We start from the raw sequence: 18,818 nt of genomic DNA on the forward strand, positions 1-18,818 counted from the left end.
TTCTGCCCTACACCCCCCACAGCCCCCAGCCCTCTGTCATGACCCCTGAACCTCACATCAAGACTTCTGCCCTAAACCCCGACACCCCCACCCCCAGGTCTGGGGTCCTGGCTGCCGGCCCCTTGCCAGCTGGCGTCCCAGCCACAGGCCCCGCTCAGCCCATTGCTGGCCTATGTGAACACAACCCCAGGCTGGCAGCGAGCTGAGCAGGCTGGCAGTATAAGATCAGCATTTTAATTTTAAATGAAGCTTCTTAAACATTTTGAAAACCTTGTTTACTTTACATACTACAATAGTTTAGTTATATAATATAGACTTGTAGAAAGAGACCTTCTAAAAACATTAAAATGTATTACTGGCACGTGGAACCTTAAATTAGAGTGAATAAATGAAGACTCGGCACACCACTTCTGAAAGGTTGCCGACCCCTGTTCTATAGCCTGTGTTATATGGGAGCTCACACTAGATTAACCTATGAATAAATGTGCTCATTTTATTTTACATCATTGTTACCTATTGTTAATCATAAGTTATAGCACCTGAATGCAGCAATTCACAGCATAATGAATATAGCTGGACAAATAGTATTAATAGTCACTCACTACACTAATCAGAAGACAGAGCCAGAAGACATTCAAATTATTCTCTGGCCACTAGGTGTTGCTATTGATACACAAGTGAAGGTCACTTCAGAAGCACCAATAAAAATATATAGGAATCTAGGTCAGTGTCCATTCTGTTCTCCTTTAATGTATGGTCTGTGTACAAACAGCTTGATGGAGGAAAATGCTTATTAGAGTAGACAGGAGCTTGCACAAGCCCTTTTTTGTGAGCCTAGTAATGGATTTGTCATAGTGTGAGCTTGGTGCTGTTAAATTAATTATGAACTTTCAGCTACAACTGAGCACTTTCATTTCACAAATGTACAGATGACTTCCAGAGCCAGGCAGTTTGGAATTGTTGCATTTGTTTTCTGATGGACTATAGTTCTTTGCCCATAGCAGTTTCTGCTGTCAAGTTAACTTTATTTAAAACTTTTCCCTCCCCACCAAAAAAAATGATTCTCAGGAGGGTCTGAATAGCTTTGGATTAGCAAAAGAGTGTTGAGCCTTTCACCTCTAAGGTCACTGGTTCATATTTGGTTCAAGTTGGTGGTTGCTACTATTCATTGCTATCTGCACTTCACTCTTTAAAATGGGTTGGTGGTCTCAACCTCCCCATTTGCAATTTGCTCCTATTTGCTAGCTGCCAAAGATGAAAGGTGCAAGCTGGGTTTGTTCACAGTAGCTTTTTTTCCTCTTCTCTTTGCTCTAGCAAGAGATTACTTCCTCACCCTGCTGATGGGTTAAGTAACAGGTAAGTAGGTGAATAGAATACCATATTGTTAGTACTTGTCTAGTAGCCATGGAGCTCTCAAAGCAAAGAAATGTAAACAGATTAGTTCTCCCATGGCAAGGGCCACTTATTCCCTTTCAGGAACATGGTTTTCACTAAGAACAGATATTTACCAACTTCTAAGCTTGATATGCCCACCTACAATATCATTTAGCTTCACTTTCCCACTGGGACCTTCAGCTTCATGAACTTGTGTGTTCAGGCTGGCATGGCATAATCAAACACATGGCACTTGTTCTGAATAATAGTATGGAAGCTTAACCTTTAACTCTCTTCATAGCTTTAATATTTCTGGTTTCCAAAACTTATTTCTATCAAATAGATGGTGAGGAGAATCATGTTGGTAGGGGGTGTGTGAGTCTCTAATCCCCTTCTAGAGAGAGAGAGACTCTTGGCTGTTCCCTCACAGGGCAGCCTGGGCTGGGGAGAGAAGATAAAGAATTTCCCACATTACTCCTTCTCAAGCAGTAGGAGGGCAGAGATCTTGAGGGAGAGCTATGCCAAGGGAGTAACAAGGCATCTGCTAAGGGAGGGCAGGCAGCAGAAATTGTGTGTGTGATGGGGAGGAATCAGAATTAAATGGTGCTTAGGGGACAAGAGGGAGTGGGGGAAGGAGGTAGGAAACCTTCCACTCCCTCTGACCTAAAGTGGACTCTTCCTAACCACTCCTCCTCATACCTGCCCGATTGTTTTCCTCTCCCACTTTACAGAATGAAGGAGGATAAGATTGACAGGGGACAAGAGTGCCCTCTTGTGGTGGGGGTGGAGCCAAGAATCCTAGCAACGCTCATCCAGTTCTTATGTATGTAAGTGGGAGTACATGCTGAAGGTGTGGGTGGGGCCCCCCAGTCATATGGGGAGTAGTGGGAGCAGAGTTGCTATATGGGACCCATTGATGGGTAGGAGCTAATATCTGCTTTCTGTCATGTGTTCCCCTACCTGCTCCGCGTGAAGAGGTAGGAGCCTGGATGCCTTTAGACAGTACTCTGCTTCCCATGGATGTTGTAGTTTCTTGTGGTCAGAAGTTGTTGGCAGGACTGCATGTTATGTATTGGCTGTAAAAGACTGCCATGTTTCACTGGTTTAGATTTTGATTCTATCAATTATATGTAATTGCACTTTAAAGGGGCAAGAGTGTTTGAAGTAGTTCAGGTCTCAAAGTAATGCAGCCTGTGCCTTCCACCTTATTTACCATAGCTTGTAGACACTGATGGTCAAGACTGTATAAACTCAACAGCAGGTTTTACTTTTCCAACAGGAAGAAAAACACTTTCCTTCTAACACTTGCTATGTTTTTCCTTAATGCTCCATTATTTCCTCTGTCATGTTGCAGCTCCTTGGTTTTTCAGGAAAGCAAATATGTTGCATGCTCTAAATCAGCAGTTCTCAAACTTTTTTGAGCTGAGCTGTTCCCCGCCCCCCCAGACAAAAATAAACCCAATATCTGCCCCTCCCCCTTCTGGCTTTCAGGGTGGGGGAAGGAATGTGGGATGGTCTCTGTGGGCGGAGCTGGCATTGGGGGTGGAGGCTGCCAGGAGCAGTGGTAGATGTTGACATTGACCCACAGGCTGGGTGGTCTGCTGAGGTGAGTCAGAAGGTCAAGGTGGTGCTCAATCCCTGAGCCTCCCCATGCAGAGCTGGCCTGAGCCACTTGGCGTCGCTGCTTATCCCCCCCGAACGTTCCTCCATGCCCCCCACTTTGAAAACCTTTGTTCTAAATAGAGAGAAGGGAGAAGCCTTGATTAATGGAAGCAAATAGGGATTGGCTCAGTACTGTCTGTTTTGTCTAAGTCTCTCTCACTTTTCTGTCAAAATATTTTTCTGTGCTGTTTCACCTGTCTTATTCTTGAGCTGGCAGAACTCGAATCAGGAACTTGCACTGCAGAGTAAGGGTGTCAAACGTCTGTGGGGTGGAGTTTCTTTGTTGGCTTGGATATACATTCTGTATTTCATACTTCCCTCTATCCATAAGCAATCTCCCACTATGTGTTAGAGGGAGGGTCGCAGAGCGATCAAGGGGAGAACACAGCCTTCACATATGACCTAAACTTTAATTTATTTTGTCCTGTCACATTCAGCAGTACTCAGTGAGAAAAGCATCTATCTTTAGGCTCCTGCTGCTCCTGCTCCCTTTCTTCCTCACCCCCAGTCTTGGGCAGTTTCTTCTGTTCTTGCCTTTGTATTTCTGTCACTACAGCAACTCCCATTTCCTGCTTCCCTAAGGGCTTTGTGCCCATTCCCTTTCCATGCCATCTGCTAGAATGACCAGCAGTGGACTACTTTAATGTTGACATTAAAGCTGACAGTTTAAAGGCTAATGAGCTGATTGGGAAGCAGTGCAGTTCACACCCCTCAGAGCTGTTGTAGCAGGCTGCCTACTGACTCAGTGAAACCACTGTCTGTTTAGACTTGGGTCACATTTGGAAGTTTTTCTATGCAACTGTGAGGCTCGAAACGTAGGTGTTTTTTTTCCCCTTTAAATTAAAACTGAGAGTCTGATGACTGAATCTTTGTATCAGAGGGGTAGCCGTGTTAGTCTGGATCTGTAAAAGCAGCAAAGAGTCCTGTGGCACCTTATAGACTAACAGACGTATTGGAGCATGAGCTTTCGCGGGTGAATACCCACTTCGTCGGATGCAGCGAAGTGGGTATTCACCCACGAAAGCTCATGCTCCAATACATCTGTTAGTCTATAAGGTGCCACAGGATTCTTTGCTGGATCTTTGTAATATCCCGTAAGGATATTAAAAATACATAGTAAGCGTGTGCCCACATACATCACTTCGTCCTTGGATTTAGGTAACCAAGTAGTGATCAAGGGCTGAGTTAAACAGAACTGTGAGACCTACATTTTGAACAGCTTTCCATTGTCTTAATCTGACAAGCATGTTAGTGTATCCTAGGAGACAACGTACCATACCAAGATTCTCCCCGTAGTAGTATATACTAGGTGATATCTTTGCCTATGTAACTATGCCTCAGACTTGTTCTTCATCGTTGGGATTGAACTTTGAGTGGGGGCCTTTAACTCAGGCTGTGGAGACTTAGGGTTGGTCTACACTACGGGGGGAAATAGATCTAAGATACGCAACTTTAGCTACGTGAATAACGTAGCTGAAGTCGAAGTATCTTAGATCGAATTATCTACTGTCCTCACAGCGCGAGATCCACGTCCGCGGCTCCCCATGTCGACTCCCCTACCGCTGTTCGGGTTGGTGGAGTTCCGGAGTCGACAGGAGCTCATTCGGGGATCGATATATCGCGTCTCATCTAGACGCGATATAGTGATCCCCGAGAAATCAATTGCTACCCGCTGATACGGCAGGTAGTGAAGACGTAGCCTTACAGGGGTGGGTGGGATAGGTCAGTGGTTTGAGCATTGGCCTGCTAAACCCAGGGTTGTGAGTTCAATCCTTGAGGGGACCATTTACGGAGCTGGGGCAAAAATCTGTCTGGGGATTGGTTCTGCTTTGAGCAGGGGGTTGGACTACATGACCTCCTGAGGTCCCTTCCAACCCTGATATTCTATGATTCTAACCCACTGAGCTGGTCTCAGGTGGGGCCTGTACTGAGATGTGAACTGCTGTGTATCTTTGAAGCTCAGGATGGTAACAGCTGTCTCTATTGTCTACCTAGTGGCATTTTGATGTGTTGTGGGAATGGACAGGTCCTGGCTGTTTTCCTCAGATCTCTTAGAAAGGGGTTTGTGTGGGGCCTAGCAGCTGAGATGGAGGGTGCTGCCAGGAGCAGAGTTAACATGGCCTAAGCATTTGCTACCTTCTATGCAGAAAGATCATTGCCCTAGTGACTCCAGTACTAGTCCTCATCTCTCCTCCCTCACCCCCACTCTGCCCAATGGCTCTTGTTCATCTGGTGTGAGCAGAGACTGGGAGTGATGGCCCTGACTGAGGGGGCCAAAGGATCTTTCCAGTGAGCCCAAAAATCTTTAGCTGACTGCTGTTTGAAATCAGAGCAACCTGTTCTCTGGAGCAAGGTGGAGCAGGTGATGCTGCAGGGAATGACCACACCACAGAGGTGAGATAAGGGTTTCATGGGGAAAAAGAAGAAACTCATTTAGAGTTGCCCTACCCAAGCTAAAGCACCTCTGTTACCTTGACACTACTGCAAAGGTGAAAGAGCTGGTTAACTTGTTCCCCAAACGGTTAGGGAGGCCATGGCTATTTAGACATAACTATCTTGCTCAGATACTTGTAGGGGTCCTCTATTACCCTAGTTTCTGAGCATTAACATATCAATCCTCACAACACCCCTGCCCAGAAGGGATGTGCTATTAGCCCCATGTGAGATAGGAACTGAGGCACAGACACCAAGGGCTAGATTCACAAAGGGGCTGAGGCTTAGCATTGCAATGCCCAGCTCCGAGGTGCTCTGCTGTCCCGTGGAATTCTCAGCTCTGAGTTAGGTGCCCAGGCTCCTCACACGCTGTGGGAGGAGAGTTAAGATATGTAAGGAAGAGATTCTCAGTATCGAGCAAGCTGAGCAGGGAGTTGCCTAAACTAGCCAGGAGTAAAATACAGCAGAAAGGGGCAGGGCATATGGCCCAGATCCACAAAGGGATGGATAAAGATTTATTGTGGCCCTGGGCCCAAAGAACTTTTGGACCTCCTACACCTTCTTGCCATGGGGCCCTGACCCCTGCTCCTCCACTTGCCAGGGGGCCAGACCCCCTTGGAGCCAAGCTCTGGTAAGAGCTGTGGCAGCTGTCCAGAGAGACAGCTTGCTGTGGGGAGTTCAAAGGGGCTGGAACCTTTGTAAAAGTGGGAGAGGAGCAAGGCCAAAGTGGCAGAGGAATCCATCCCTCATTGCCCCTGGGCTGCACTGCATCCCCCTGCCCATTGCCACAAGCACCCTTCCATGATCTCATATCCCAAACCTACCCTGCTCCTTGACCACAGTGCTCCCCTCACCATGGTGCCCACCCATAAGGCCGGTCCCATGTTCACCTTAGTTCCAAACTCCACCGCCTTCATAGCTTGGCATCAGGATACACATGTCAGAATTAAAACTCCAAGGCTCAGCATGGACTAAGCGCTAAACAGCAGGCTACTGCCATCAAGATGTACCCTCCTCCTCTAGTGAGCAAGATTCATGCTCTCAATATGTTAGGCTGCACCCAAGAGGGCCATAATGACAGGATTCACATTAGAGACATGGGGGGAGGTCATATATTTTATTGGACCAGCTTCTGCTGGTGAGTGAGACAAACTTTCTGACGTGAAAGGCCCCCTCTTGCTTGCCCTTCCCCCTTGGCCCCAGGCAGGCTGCTCATCTTCAGGGAAGCATGCCGGGACTTGGGGTGGCTGGGGCTGTCCATCCAGCACTCAGGGGCTACGGGGGGAGGGTGGTGGTGGTGGTACGTGCTGCCTGCCCAGCACTCTGGGGCTGGGGGCATGTGCTGCCCACCTAGCACTCTGGTGCTATAGGGGGCCATGTGCTACCCGCCCAGTGCACTGGGAGGGTCATGTTCCACCCGCCTGGCGCTCTGGCGGCTGTGGGGAGGGAGGCCTTTGGACTCTGGTGGGAGGGGTGGGGCCGGCCAGAGGCTAGCCTCAGTGGCGGATTCAGAGATAGTGGGGCCCTGTGCTCAGTTTCATTCTTGCCACCCCCAGTCAAGACAAAGAACAGTCTCTGTGATCTCCCCCGGCTTCTGTTTTTCATTCTTTTTTTCTTCATCCTCCTCCTACAGTATAAGTAATAGGAAGTAAATGAAAATAAAGTGAGGTACCTTCATTGTTTTTTTTCACAGACCACTTGAAAAGTGAAAAGTGCTCAGGGTCTCAGCGGACCACTTAATGATCTTTCCAAATATTGTTTGTACCGTTAGCTAACTATTGTAGAGTGCTTTATAAAAAAACCATAATAACCTTTCCTCGGACCACCTGAATTGAGTTCTCAGACCACAGTTTGAGAACTTCTGGCCTAAATGAATGCTTGTATTTGCATTACAGTAACATGAAGAATGTGTAAAAATAAAAACTATAGATGATGCATGAATGGAAAAATAAAAGTTAACTTCCTCTGAAGAAACTTACTCAATTTGAAAACAAATATTTATTCAGATAGCTTTTTTTCTACACTTTTTCTTTACAAAATCATCAATTAAGTCATAAGTAATATTTTGTAAAGAGGCACTTTTGCTGAACTTGTCAAATGTTCCTGACTCGTATTTCGCAAATAATTTTTAACTTGTTTCAATACAGAAAAAGAACGTTCACCAAAAGCATTTGTGATATGTATTGTTAAAAATATTTTCAGAATGGCTTCTACATTTGGAAAGGTTGCCTGCAAACCCTCAAGTACAAGTCTATACAAGTCAACTGGTGATCTCGAAGCACAGGCCTTAACGGTTTAGATAAAATGAATGAAATGTTTCACTTCATCTTCAAAAAGATTTGTGTCTGTGTCCTCTCAGTAGAATTCACTTAATTTCTTACTGTAGTGACTTATAGCATTTTTGTCCATACTTCTGTGAAAAAACATGCAAATCAACAGTTTTCTTTAGAGATTCACCTCTACTCTGCAATTGCACTATTATTGTGTCACAAATAACAGTCTCTTTACCTTTTAAATTGATTTCATTGTCTCTAGTTTCATCGAAAAATAACTTCCTGTTTTTTTTACGCTTCTCATCAGAGAAATCAGAGGAACCTATATTTACTGTTAATGTTAGTGCCACTGCTTTCACCGAGCTATAGTCATTTCGAACTTCCATGACAAAACTTGTAACTGAGGCTAACAATTGTGCAGCATTCAATAAATTTGTATCAACTTTTTGCAGCGATTGGCTGACTGCATTATTAGTTCTTTGAAGTAAACAGTTCCACAAAACTTTTCTGCTAAGGCTTTTGCTTCAGTTTTCGCATGTGTTTTTTCAGAATTTGATGTGGCTATGGCTAATAAGGTTTTCTTTATAACATCATAGCTCATTTTCAAAGCCAAAACACCATCTTCATGAGCAGACCACATGGTGTCACAAATTCTTTTGACTGTCAAATGTTTTCCATTTGCCTGCTCCAAGTGTGATTGTAGCATACTCCACCGATGTGTGGAAACTGAAAAAAAGGCATACATGTTTTGAACAAAGTCAAAAAAATTCATAGCTCCCTCACAAGATTTGGCTGCAGCATTGTAGATTAAATTCAAGGAATGACTGGAACATGGTATGAATAAAGCACAGGGATTTGCATTGTTCAGTCTTGCCTGTAGACCTGAATATTTTTCTGCCATATTTGCGGCATTATCAAAGCTCTGCCCACGACAATTTTTGATGTCCAAACCTAAATTTGCAATGATTTCCAAAACAGTTGTCTCCAGCCATTTAGAAGTGTGGGATTTTAGCGGGACAAAACAAAGAAATTGCTCTACAACTTCACCATTGCCAGTCACATATCTTAAAATTAATGTTAATTGGGCTTCATGACTCACATCAGGTGTTGAATCGACTATTATGGAATAGTAGTTGGCATCCTTTACTTCATCAGTGAATAGGTTTCTGAGCTGCTCTGCCATTATAGTGATGAATTCATTGTAGGTTTGGTGTGTTAAAAAGTTGGTCTTCCCCGAGCCACAATACTGATAATTTTTCAAATGTTCATTTAGAAAATTGTCAAATCCACTAAGATATTCAAGGCAGGTTAAAAAACTACCTTTTTGATTTGACAGTGATGACTCATCATGTCCTCTTAGAGGTAGTCTCAAAAAAGACAGCAGTTTGACTGTGACAGCATCTCAGCACTTTCCTCCAATAAGAACACTCCTTCTCAAACTGAGCTGATAACACAGAATCAATTCTTCCAGATACTTTACACCTTTGAATGAATTTACACATAGCATTAATATGAGCTTTGGAAGTTTCATGATCAGCAATATGTCTTGCAATGTTTCTCCAATTAGAATGCCTGTCGACAAATGTTTGTTTTCCTTTATTATGGTCAGGGAATAATCTGCAAACATAACAGTAGACTGCCTTGGTGGTTTCTGTCCCCACTCCACACCGTTGGCTGTACCCAGCCGCCACTCACCAGGCAGGAGAGCAGGGAGGGAGGCTCAGCTGCAGCCTCAGGTGAGCAGGTGGGAGGTATGCATGGTGGTGAGTGGCGTGAACACAGGCCAGAGGACTCAGGCGAAGCAGGGGGCAGCCACACAGCCAGCGGCCAGAGAGAAGCGGCGGTTTCCCCTTCAAAGCACAGTTTCTCTCCAGCTGGCTGTGTGGCCACCCTGCAGGTGAGCCTCCTTCCTTACTCTCCTGCCCCCCACAGCTTCTGTCCCTGCAGTCCCTGCAGGGAGCGGGCTGCCCACTTTACATTGACTTAAAGCTCTGTCTACACTGTGCTATGTTGGCAGGAACCATTTTCCCATCCACATAGTGTGTCTTCGCCAGATGTGCAACATTGGCATAGCTGCATCGATGCAGATGCAGTGCGGTAGCGAAGACAAGCCCTTGGGGTTTCCAGCCCTTCCCTTGGGAGACTAGGGAGCATGGGCAGTGGGTGAACTGGCTGTTGGGGGAGGCTAGCTGCCAGACTCTCCCCTTCTGCCCCCCCCCCAGGAGCCCAGAGCACCCCCACTGCAGCTTCCAGCCCCCCAGCTCCAGAGTGCTGGGTGGCGTGGTCCCAGCACCGCTAGCCCCAGGCCTTGTGAGCACCAGCCCCAGCTGCTCCAAGTCCCGGCGCAGGCCAGCCTGCCCCAGTTTGCCTGGACCACAGAAGAGCGGGAACTTCAGGAGGGAGCCTGGGGGCAAACATATGCGTGCTGAAGCCAATCCCTCTGGATCACTGGGTCTCTCCCCCTGCCTGGAGTGGTACCTGGGCTGCCAGGTCTGGCGCAGACAGCTTAACAGGGGAGTGGGGGTTGCTGCTGTGGCCACTCAAGCAATTCAGACACACGGTGCCTCTCCCCACTCCATCCTCTTTCCTCTCCACACTGTTCTCTGCCACTCAACACCCCCGCTCCATCCTCTCTCCCCACTCCCCTTCTTTTCCTCCCCCGCCACAGGCTGAGCAGAGCTGCTCCACGGTCACAGAAATCAGGGGCGGGGCGCCAGTGGCACATGACCCCAGTGCATCCCTCATGCCTCGCCCCTGTTTGAGGGGGGCAATGCTCTCCCTAAACTATATCCATCCCCTCCCAATCTCCCACCACGAGGGCCGGCTCCAGGTACCAGCATTCCAAGCTGGTGCTTGGGGCGGCAATCTGCAAGGGGCGGCAGTCCCTGTGTTTTCGCCCCAAAGCAGCGCACCGAATTGCCGCTGGGGACAGCGGGGAGAGTCCGTGCGCCTTAAGGGCGGCAGGCACGTGTCCTCGGTGGTGGCAATTCGCCAGCAGCTTCTATGTTAAGCTGTCCGAGCCGGCTTCAGCTAAACATAGAAGCTGCCGCGGAAACGCGCCTGCCGCCCTAAGGGCACAGGGACTGCCCCCGCTGTCTGGCGGCAATTTGGCCGCTGCTTGGGTCGGAGAAAACTGTAGAGCCGGCCCTACCCACCACTGCAACCTCCCCCTCCCCTGAGCCAGGATCCCTCTGCCCTGAGCAGGACTCACCTGCTGCCTGCGAGGCTGTGCTGGGTGCTGCAGCTGCACATGGAACCTGCCTGCCTGGCTGAGCAGGGGCTGGCACGGATGAGGCAGAACTCCCGGCTGTCGCCTGCCCCTAAGGCAGGTTTCTTTTGTTAAAAAGTGAGCAGCCGTATCCCTCCCACTTTGAGGGATCATTTCTCCCCTCCTCTGACCCCCCTCCCCCCCGTTCTGGCACCCCTGTCTGGGGCTGAGGGATGGAGACGGACACGGACTGGAGGCTGCTCTCAGGCACCCCCACTGCCCCACCCAGGGCAGGTGGAGGATCCAGGGTCTCCCCCCAGTGACCTGCGCTCCCTGGGTGGCTCTGGCTCAGCTCTGGCTTCAGGCCTGCAGGGGGGAGAGAGGAGGAGCAGGGGGGTGGGGCATAGTTCCAGTGCTCTTGGGGGGCCCCCAAATTGGTTGGGGCCCATGGGCCCTGTGTGGTAATCCACCACTGGATGTAGTGTAAGGGGACTGTTGGCCCCTTACTAAAAATGGGTGGGGGGGTTCTGGTTGGCCCTCGTACCAAAAGAAAGGGGAAGGGCCGATGGGAAACCAGGACCCTGAGACTGACAGTCCCCAGGAGCAATGGAGAGAGGCCAATGTTCCAGGTCTGCCTGATTGACAGGACAATCAGGCCAATGAGGGAGTCAGGAGGCCAGAGGTCCTGTCCTCCATGTGAGCTGTAGCTGCCTGGGCCAGAGTGGGGCTGAGCTAAGGGGAGAGCAGGCTCCTGAGCTGGTGAGCAGGGCCATGCCAGCCAGAGGGGCAGCCCATGGAGCTGCGCTGGAGGCAGAGCAGCAGCAGGCAGAGGGGTCAGCGAGTAGATACATGTGGGGAGAGAGCCACAGCAGCCAGCCATCCCAGAGGAGCAGCCCAGAGAATAGAGACGTGCGGGGAGCAGCCGTGGAGGCAGAGCAGCAGTAGTGCCGAGGCAGAGTGGAGCTGGAGCAGTACAGAGCCGGGTGCGGTGAGCAGCTGGGAAAAATGATGGGGACCATGGGCAGAAGTCCCAGCACAGAGCAACACCCTGACCCAGAGGCCTTGCAGGCCAGACTGGGAGGAGGATCATAACCTCGATGGGAGAGGCCGATGCTGGGAAAAGGCCTGGTCACCCAGACTCTGAGGGCGTGTGGCCATCGCCAGAGCAAGTGTCCAACCTGCGGGCCGGCATCTCTGCAGCACAGCCAGGGCGTGGGCAGGAGGCCTGGGACGTGTGAGGAACAGACTGTGAACTTTCCTTACATCCCAGAGACAGCTGGTTGTGATGGCACTATGCCACAGAGCTGGGTTACATGTTTTCCTTTAACCTTTCCCGTTTTTTTCTTATTTTTTAAATTGGTTGCTGTTTAATAAATTGTATTTGCTTGCTTGAACTTTATCCAATGGTCAGTGGGCCAGGGAAGCATCTAGAATGGAGAGATTATGCCCTGTCCTTATAGACCATGACAAGATTGGGGGTTGAGCCCTAAAGGAATCCTAGGCCCAGCATTGTTGGGATTACAAGGACTTTGCCACACAGGAGAGTTGATGGGGAGTCCTCGAGGACAGGCAGGCCTCAGGGTAAAGGGAGTGGGAGCGAGGACTCAGATCCTTTCGCTAGCCAATTCCACTGATGTAGTGTATAAGCTGGGAAAGTTCCCCACAATAGCGGGATCATTCTCCCACTTATGTAGGCACCAGACTGATAGGCTGGAGGGAGCTGCTTAGCTCAAGGTGGGCGTATCAGCTATGAAGCTTATCCTGGAGTTAGGTCCCGAAACCAGAGCAGCCTTTTCTTATGAAAAAATAAGAGACAACCCCCTGGCTAGCCATTAGCAAGGGTACTCACCTGGGATGTGGGAGACCTGTTTTTCAATCATTACATTGCCTGAGTTAGAGCAGTGACTTGAACTTGTATCTCCTGCAGTTCACTAGACTATGGGGTATTGTGAAGTAAGGAGACTGGGGGGCTCTCATTCTCTCCCGTTGAAGCTGTTCTGTGTATTAACTAGTCAATGGCAAGAGAAAGGAAAAGTAAGTACACCTCTACCCCGATATAACACGGTCCTTGGGAGACAAAAAATCTCACCGCGTTATAGGTGAGACCGCGTTATATCAGACTTGCTTTGCCCCCCCCTTTCCTTGTTCCCTGACTGCCCCCTCCAGAGACCCCCATCCCTAATCACCCCCAGGACCCCACTCCCTACCCAAGCCCCCTGCTCCCTGTCCCCTATCCACACCCCCCACCCCTGACAGGCACTCACCGGCAGCGGCGGGTAGCGGAGCAGCCCAGCCCCAGTCCGCTCCACCCTGCTAGCTCTCAGCCACGGCGCTCCGCTTCCCGCCGTCAGTGAGTGCGGGGAGGTTGGGGAAAGGATGCCCCCCCCACTCACCTGCGGCAGGAAGCGGAGCAATGCGGCCCCAGCCCGCTCCACTTTCCTTGCCCCGGCCCCAGCTGTGTCGCTGGGGGTGGCTGGGGAAAGGTCCTGCACTCAGGGGTGGCTCCAGACACCAGCGCAGCAAGCGCACGCCTGGGGCGGCAAGCCGCGGGGAGCGGCCTGCTGGTTGCTGTGAGGGCAGCAGTCTGGCAGCCTTCGGCAGCATGCCTGCAGGAGGTCCGCCAGTCCCATGGCTTCAGCGGTAATTCAGCGGCGGGTAGCCGAAGGCACGGGAACGGCAAATCACCCGCAGAAATGCCGTCGAATCTGCATGACCAGCGGACGTCCCGCAGGCGTGCCGCTGAAGGCTGCCTGACTGCTGTGCTTGGGGCAGCAAAAAACATAGAGCCGCCCCTGCCTGCACTCACTTGTGGCTGGAAGTGGAGCGCCACGGCTGGGAAATGGCAGAGTGGAGCGGGCTGGGGCTGGGCTGCTCCACTTCCCGCCACCAGTGGGTGCGGGGAAGTTGGGGAAAGGATGCCCTCCGCACTCACCGGTGGCGGGAAGCGGAGCAGCCCCGCCCCCGCCCGCTCCACGCTGCCCTTTCCCAGCCGCGGCGCTCCGCTTCCTGCCGCCAGTGAGTGCGGGTAGGTTGGGGAAAGGAGGCCAACCCGTACTCACCTGCGGTGGGAAACGGAACGCTGCGGCTGGGAACTGGCGGAGTGGAGTGGGCTGGGGCCGGGCTGCTCCGCTTCCACCGCTGCTGGTGAGTGCAGGGGAGATCCTTTCCCCCAAGCCCCCTCCCCCGAGCGACGCGGCTGGGGCTGGGGCGAGGGAAGCAGAGTGAGCTGCTCCCGGCCCCCCGCTAATCCCCCGGGCCACTCTGGGACTGTGGGGTCCCCAAATTGCCCTCCCACAGCTCCTGGCCCCCAGGCCCTGGGGGTGGGGAGCCCCTGACTGCCCGCGAGACCCTCTGCCCCTTATCAAACCCCTCGGCCCCGGCCTGGTCCAGCACCCATAACACACTGCTCAGAGCAGCGTGTCAGAGCTTTACCGTGTTCTATGCGAACCCACGTTTATCGGGTCATGTTATATTGGGGTAGAGGTGTAGTTAATCCTATAGCTCAGTGCTTGAGCTCTCACACAGTAGGTGGGGGAGTCTTGGTCAAGACACTGTGTTAATGATTAGCTCCAATAGAAGAGCTTGAGACATCTCCTCCTGTGTGCCCAATAGCCTCTTGATGAGGGCACTTAATGAGGATCTGGGAGACCTAGGTTCAAATCTCCTCCTCCAACTCAGGCAGAACAGTGATTCAATCCTGGGTTGTTTACATCTCTGCTAAGGACCCTAACCACTAAGTTATAACTCATTACTCTCTGACCCAGCCCTGGCTGCCTTTTATGCAGCTTAGGTGGGGCCTGGATAGTTTAAGAATCCTGCCAGGGCTTACATGTGAGCAAAGGCTCTGAGCAGCATTCTAACTGTGGAGAGGTATCTGGACAGAGGTGGCTTTGTGCATGTCCACTGGCAGAGACTTAGGCAGCAGCGGTGTGGCACCTAAATGTTGGACTGTGGTACACATCCTTTTGTGAATTTAGGCCAACGGAGACTTGCTCATGCTCAAACAGGAAGTCTGTGACAGAGCAGGGAATTGAGCTGGGGCTTGCTCAGAGTCCAGCCTAGCAGCCAAAATAGTGGACTGCCCTTCCACTTATTACTAGTGCAGTCCTGCCCTACCTAAAGAGGGGAAATCTCATCATTTTTTGATTCTGTGGATGTCACTGTCTCGTGGCCCACTCTAGTCACGCTCAGCTAATATCCCCTACGGCAGGGATCAGCAACCTTTAGCCCACGGCCCGCCAGGGTAAGCGCCCTGACGGGCCGGCTTGTTTACCTGCCGAGTCCGCAGGTTTGGCCGATGGCGGCTCCCACTGGCCGCGGTTCGCTGCTCCTGGCCAATGGGGGCTGCGGGAAGCGTCGGCCAGCACATCCCTTGGCCCGCACCACTTCCCGCAGCCCCCATTGGCCTGGAATGGCGAACCGCGGCCAGTGGGAGCCATGATCGGTCGAACCTGTGGACACGGCAGGTAAACAAGCCGGCCCGGCCCGCCAGGGCGCTTACCCTGACGGGCCACGGGCCAAAGGTTGCCGATCCCTGCCGTATGGCAACTACAGCAACTACATCCTTGGAAAATAGGTATGTATCTTTAAGTGTTTTAATGTGCTTTAGCATTTGGAAACAAGGTGGCATTATAAGACTAACAGCTCTTACTCACCTGCAAACAACTTTTGGTTCACAAACTGCTGAGTTAGATCAAATCAGCATTGCTGCCAAAGAGCATTAAACTGAAATAGATATGAATATTCTATTTCCAATAAAAGCAACAAAGAATCCTGTGGCACCTTATAGACTAACAGACGTTTTGCAGCATGAGCTTTCGTGGGTGAATACCCACTTCTTCGGATGTCTTGCATCCGAAGAAGTGGGTATTCACCCACGAAAGCTCATGCTGCAAAACGTCTGTTAGTCTATAAGGTGCCACAGGATTCTTTGTTGCTTTTACAGATCCAGACTAACACGGCTACCCCTCTGATACTATTTCCAATGCCGGTCTAGTTTGGGAATCTGTACTCTCTCATTCTTTAGGTTGTGTCCTATCAAAGGGATATAGTAAGATGAAAAGAAAATCACACTGCTTGCTCTCTGAAATATGTTACCGGCTAAGAGCTCATAAAAAAAAACCCCTCTCCCACCAATAACAAACAATACCTCACAGCACCGTATCAAGCAAAATGAGAATGGAAAATATTTTTTCTCGCTTGTTTACTTTGACACCCCTGTGCACTGTAAAAAACACAGTGTCATGGTTTCCTCTTCATTGTCAGTCAGTTTCCTTTGTTGTCCACATGGGTCTCTCTCACAGCAGGTGTGAGAGAAAACAATTTTTTTAAACATTATAAACTGATTGTAAAACCAGAGCCAGGGTTGTGCGAGTGTGTTCAACAGCAGGTAAGGTCCTTTTCACACATCTAGGAAACTCAGACATCAAGTTGGTAGGGATCCTTTAAATTTCCAGGAATGGCTTAACCCATTGAAAAACCCAATACGGCTAAAGCTGTATGATCTGGAAAAGGGGCTAAATGGTGTCAAAATTTGCAGATGAGACAAAATTACTCAAGATACTTAAGTCCAAAGCAGTCTGCAAAGAGTTACAAAGAGATCTCACAAAACTGGATGACTGGGCAACAAAATGGCAAATGAAATTCAATGTTGATAACTGTGAAGTAATGCATATTGTAAAACATAATTCCAACTATACATACAAAATGATGGGGGTCTAAATTAGCTGATACCACTCAAGAAAAATATATTGGAGTCATTGTGGATAGCTCTCTGAAAACATCTGCTCACTGTGCAGTGGCAATCAAAAAAGTGAACAGAATGTTAGGAATCATTAGGCAAGAGATAGATCAGGGTTTCTCAAACTGGAGTCCATGGATCCCTCGGGGTCTGCGAGGCTACTCCAGGGGGTTTGCAAATCACGTCCAGGGCTGCTGGCCCCACTGATCAACTCCTCCCCGTCCCTCCCAGTGCCTCCCGCATGCTGCGGAACAGCTGTTCAGTGGCATGCAGGAGGTGCTGGGAGGGAGGGGGAGGAGCATGGATGGGGCGCGCTCGGGGGAGGGGAAAGAAAGAGGTGGCGATGAGGAGGGGAAGGGGTGGAGTGGAGGTGGAAAAAAGTGGGGCTAGGGTGAGGCCTAGGGGAAGGTGTGAAGTGGGGGCAGGGCCTGGGGCTGAGGGGGAGCTTGGTGGGGGTTTGTGAAAATATTTAAATCAGAATATTTGCTAAAGGTTGCCAAAGTTTGAGAACCACTGGTTAGATAATAAGACAGGAAATATTATAATGCCACTATATAAATACATAGTACACCCACACCTTGAATATTGAGTGCAGTTCTGGTCACCCCATCTCAAAAAAGATTATTAGAAAAGGTACAGAGAAGGGCAATAAAATTATTAGGGGTATGGAGCAGATTCTGTATGAGGAGAGATTAAAAATCCTGGGACTGTTCAGCTTGGAAAAGAGATGACAAAAGGGGGATATGATAGAGGTCTTTAAAATCATGAATGGTGTGGAGAAAGTGAATAAGGAAGTGTAATTTACCCCTTCATATAACACAAGAAGTAAGTGTCACCCAATGAAATTAATAGGCAGCAGGTTTAAAACAAACAAAAGGAAGTACTTTTCCACACAATGCACAGCCAACCATAACCTGATAATTGCCTAGTTTTGTTCATTCCTTCTGAAGCATTTGACTTTGGCCACTGTCAGAAGATGGGGTAGCTGGACCATTGGTCTGACCCAGTATGGCTGTTCTCATGTTCTTACTCACTAGCAAGATCCCCTCCTGTAACAACACCAGCCTTTCACTGGTGGTTTTTGCACTAGATTCACAAAGGGACATAGACACCTAACTGCTTCTATAGGTGCCTAAGGCCAACATTTAGGCACTACTGCCATCCACAACAATCTTGACAAACTGCCACCTACCCATGTATCTATTTCAGCTGATCCACTAAACTAGTGGTCCCCAAACTTTTTCAGTTGTGCCCCCCTTATCTGGCCTGCACCCCCCTGGGAACTGGGGTGGGAAGGGGTGAGTGGGGCAGGACAGGGGAGGGGGAGCTGCATTCTGGGGTGGAGGTGATTGGGGCAGGGGAGGGGGAGATGCACTCAGGGCAGGATGGGGGAGCTGCCAGTACCTCTCTCGCCAGAGCTGTCCCTGAGTTCTCCTCCAGGCTCCAGCAGCACCTGCTGCTCTTCCCACCACAGGTGGCCGGTTACTGCAGGTAAACAGACTTGTTGTGTCCAGGCAGCTGGGACTGGGGGCAGGGCTGGAGTGGAACTGGGGGCAGAGTGTGGCTCGATGATGCTCCCTCCCCAATCCCTGGGGAGGATTTGGCCTGGGCCTGCCACGCCCCCCCCCCAAGGGGAGGCATGCCCACAGTTTGGGGACCACTGCCTTAAACAATATTACCTCACCCACCTTGAAAACGAGGGCCATGAACTCAGTAAATAAAGATTACTTACCTGTGACTGGCCTTCTTAGAGATGACTCTCGCTACTTCCATTCACGGGATGTGCCACTTGGTGCAGCTCAGACAATGGAACCAGCTCCTGCAGTGCACACTGGAACACTCACTCATCCCTTCTACCCCACCTCCTCTGTGTTCCTGAATCTGCTGAAGGTGAGGTTATAAAAGGGGGCATGGTGCTTTGGTTGCCTTAGCTTCTCCCACCGCCCCCTCACAATCCAGAGGCTATTAGGATTCTGAGGAAGAAGGGAAGGTGGGTGGGGCATGTGAATATGCACAGTTCATCTCAAGAACTCCACTTACAGGTGAGTAACCTTCATTTCTTCAAGTGTCAGATGGAACAAAGCACAGTGTGCCCTAAGCTCAAAGGGAGGCTTCATTAGCTGCATAG

General features: G+C 50.0%; 1 protein-coding gene across 2 annotated transcripts; it reads right to left on the reverse strand.

The window, feature by feature from the left end:
- Positions 1–7,660: 7,660 nt before the first annotated feature.
- LOC120402213 (zinc finger MYM-type protein 1-like) lies at positions 7,661–18,178 on the reverse strand. Of its 2 annotated transcripts, none has more exons than XM_039532671.1 (2): positions 18,095–18,178; positions 7,661–9,224 (listed from the first exon to the last, which is right to left on the reverse strand). In XM_039532671.1, the coding sequence occupies exon 2, from the start codon at positions 8,923–8,925 to the stop codon at positions 8,167–8,169; it is 759 nt and encodes a 252-aa protein (XP_039388605.1). In that variant the 5' UTR covers positions 8,926–9,224; positions 18,095–18,178; the 3' UTR covers positions 7,661–8,166. The 2 variants fall into 2 exon arrangements, with proteins under 2 accessions (XP_039388605.1, XP_039388604.1); XM_039532670.1 differs by lacking the exon at positions 18,095–18,178 and adding an exon at positions 10,954–11,086.
- Between the last annotated feature and the right edge of the window lie 640 nt (positions 18,179–18,818).

This window comes from Mauremys reevesii, linkage group 3 (genome assembly GCF_016161935.1).
Source record: "Mauremys reevesii isolate NIE-2019 linkage group 3, ASM1616193v1, whole genome shotgun sequence".
NCBI classification, from domain to species: Eukaryota; Metazoa; Chordata; order Testudines; family Geoemydidae; genus Mauremys; species Mauremys reevesii.

Coding starts and splice junctions, on each gene's coding strand:
- LOC120402213 (XM_039532671.1), bottom strand. CDS start 8,925: ATGGCAGAGCAGCTCAGAAACCTATTCACTGATGAAGTAAAGGATGCC.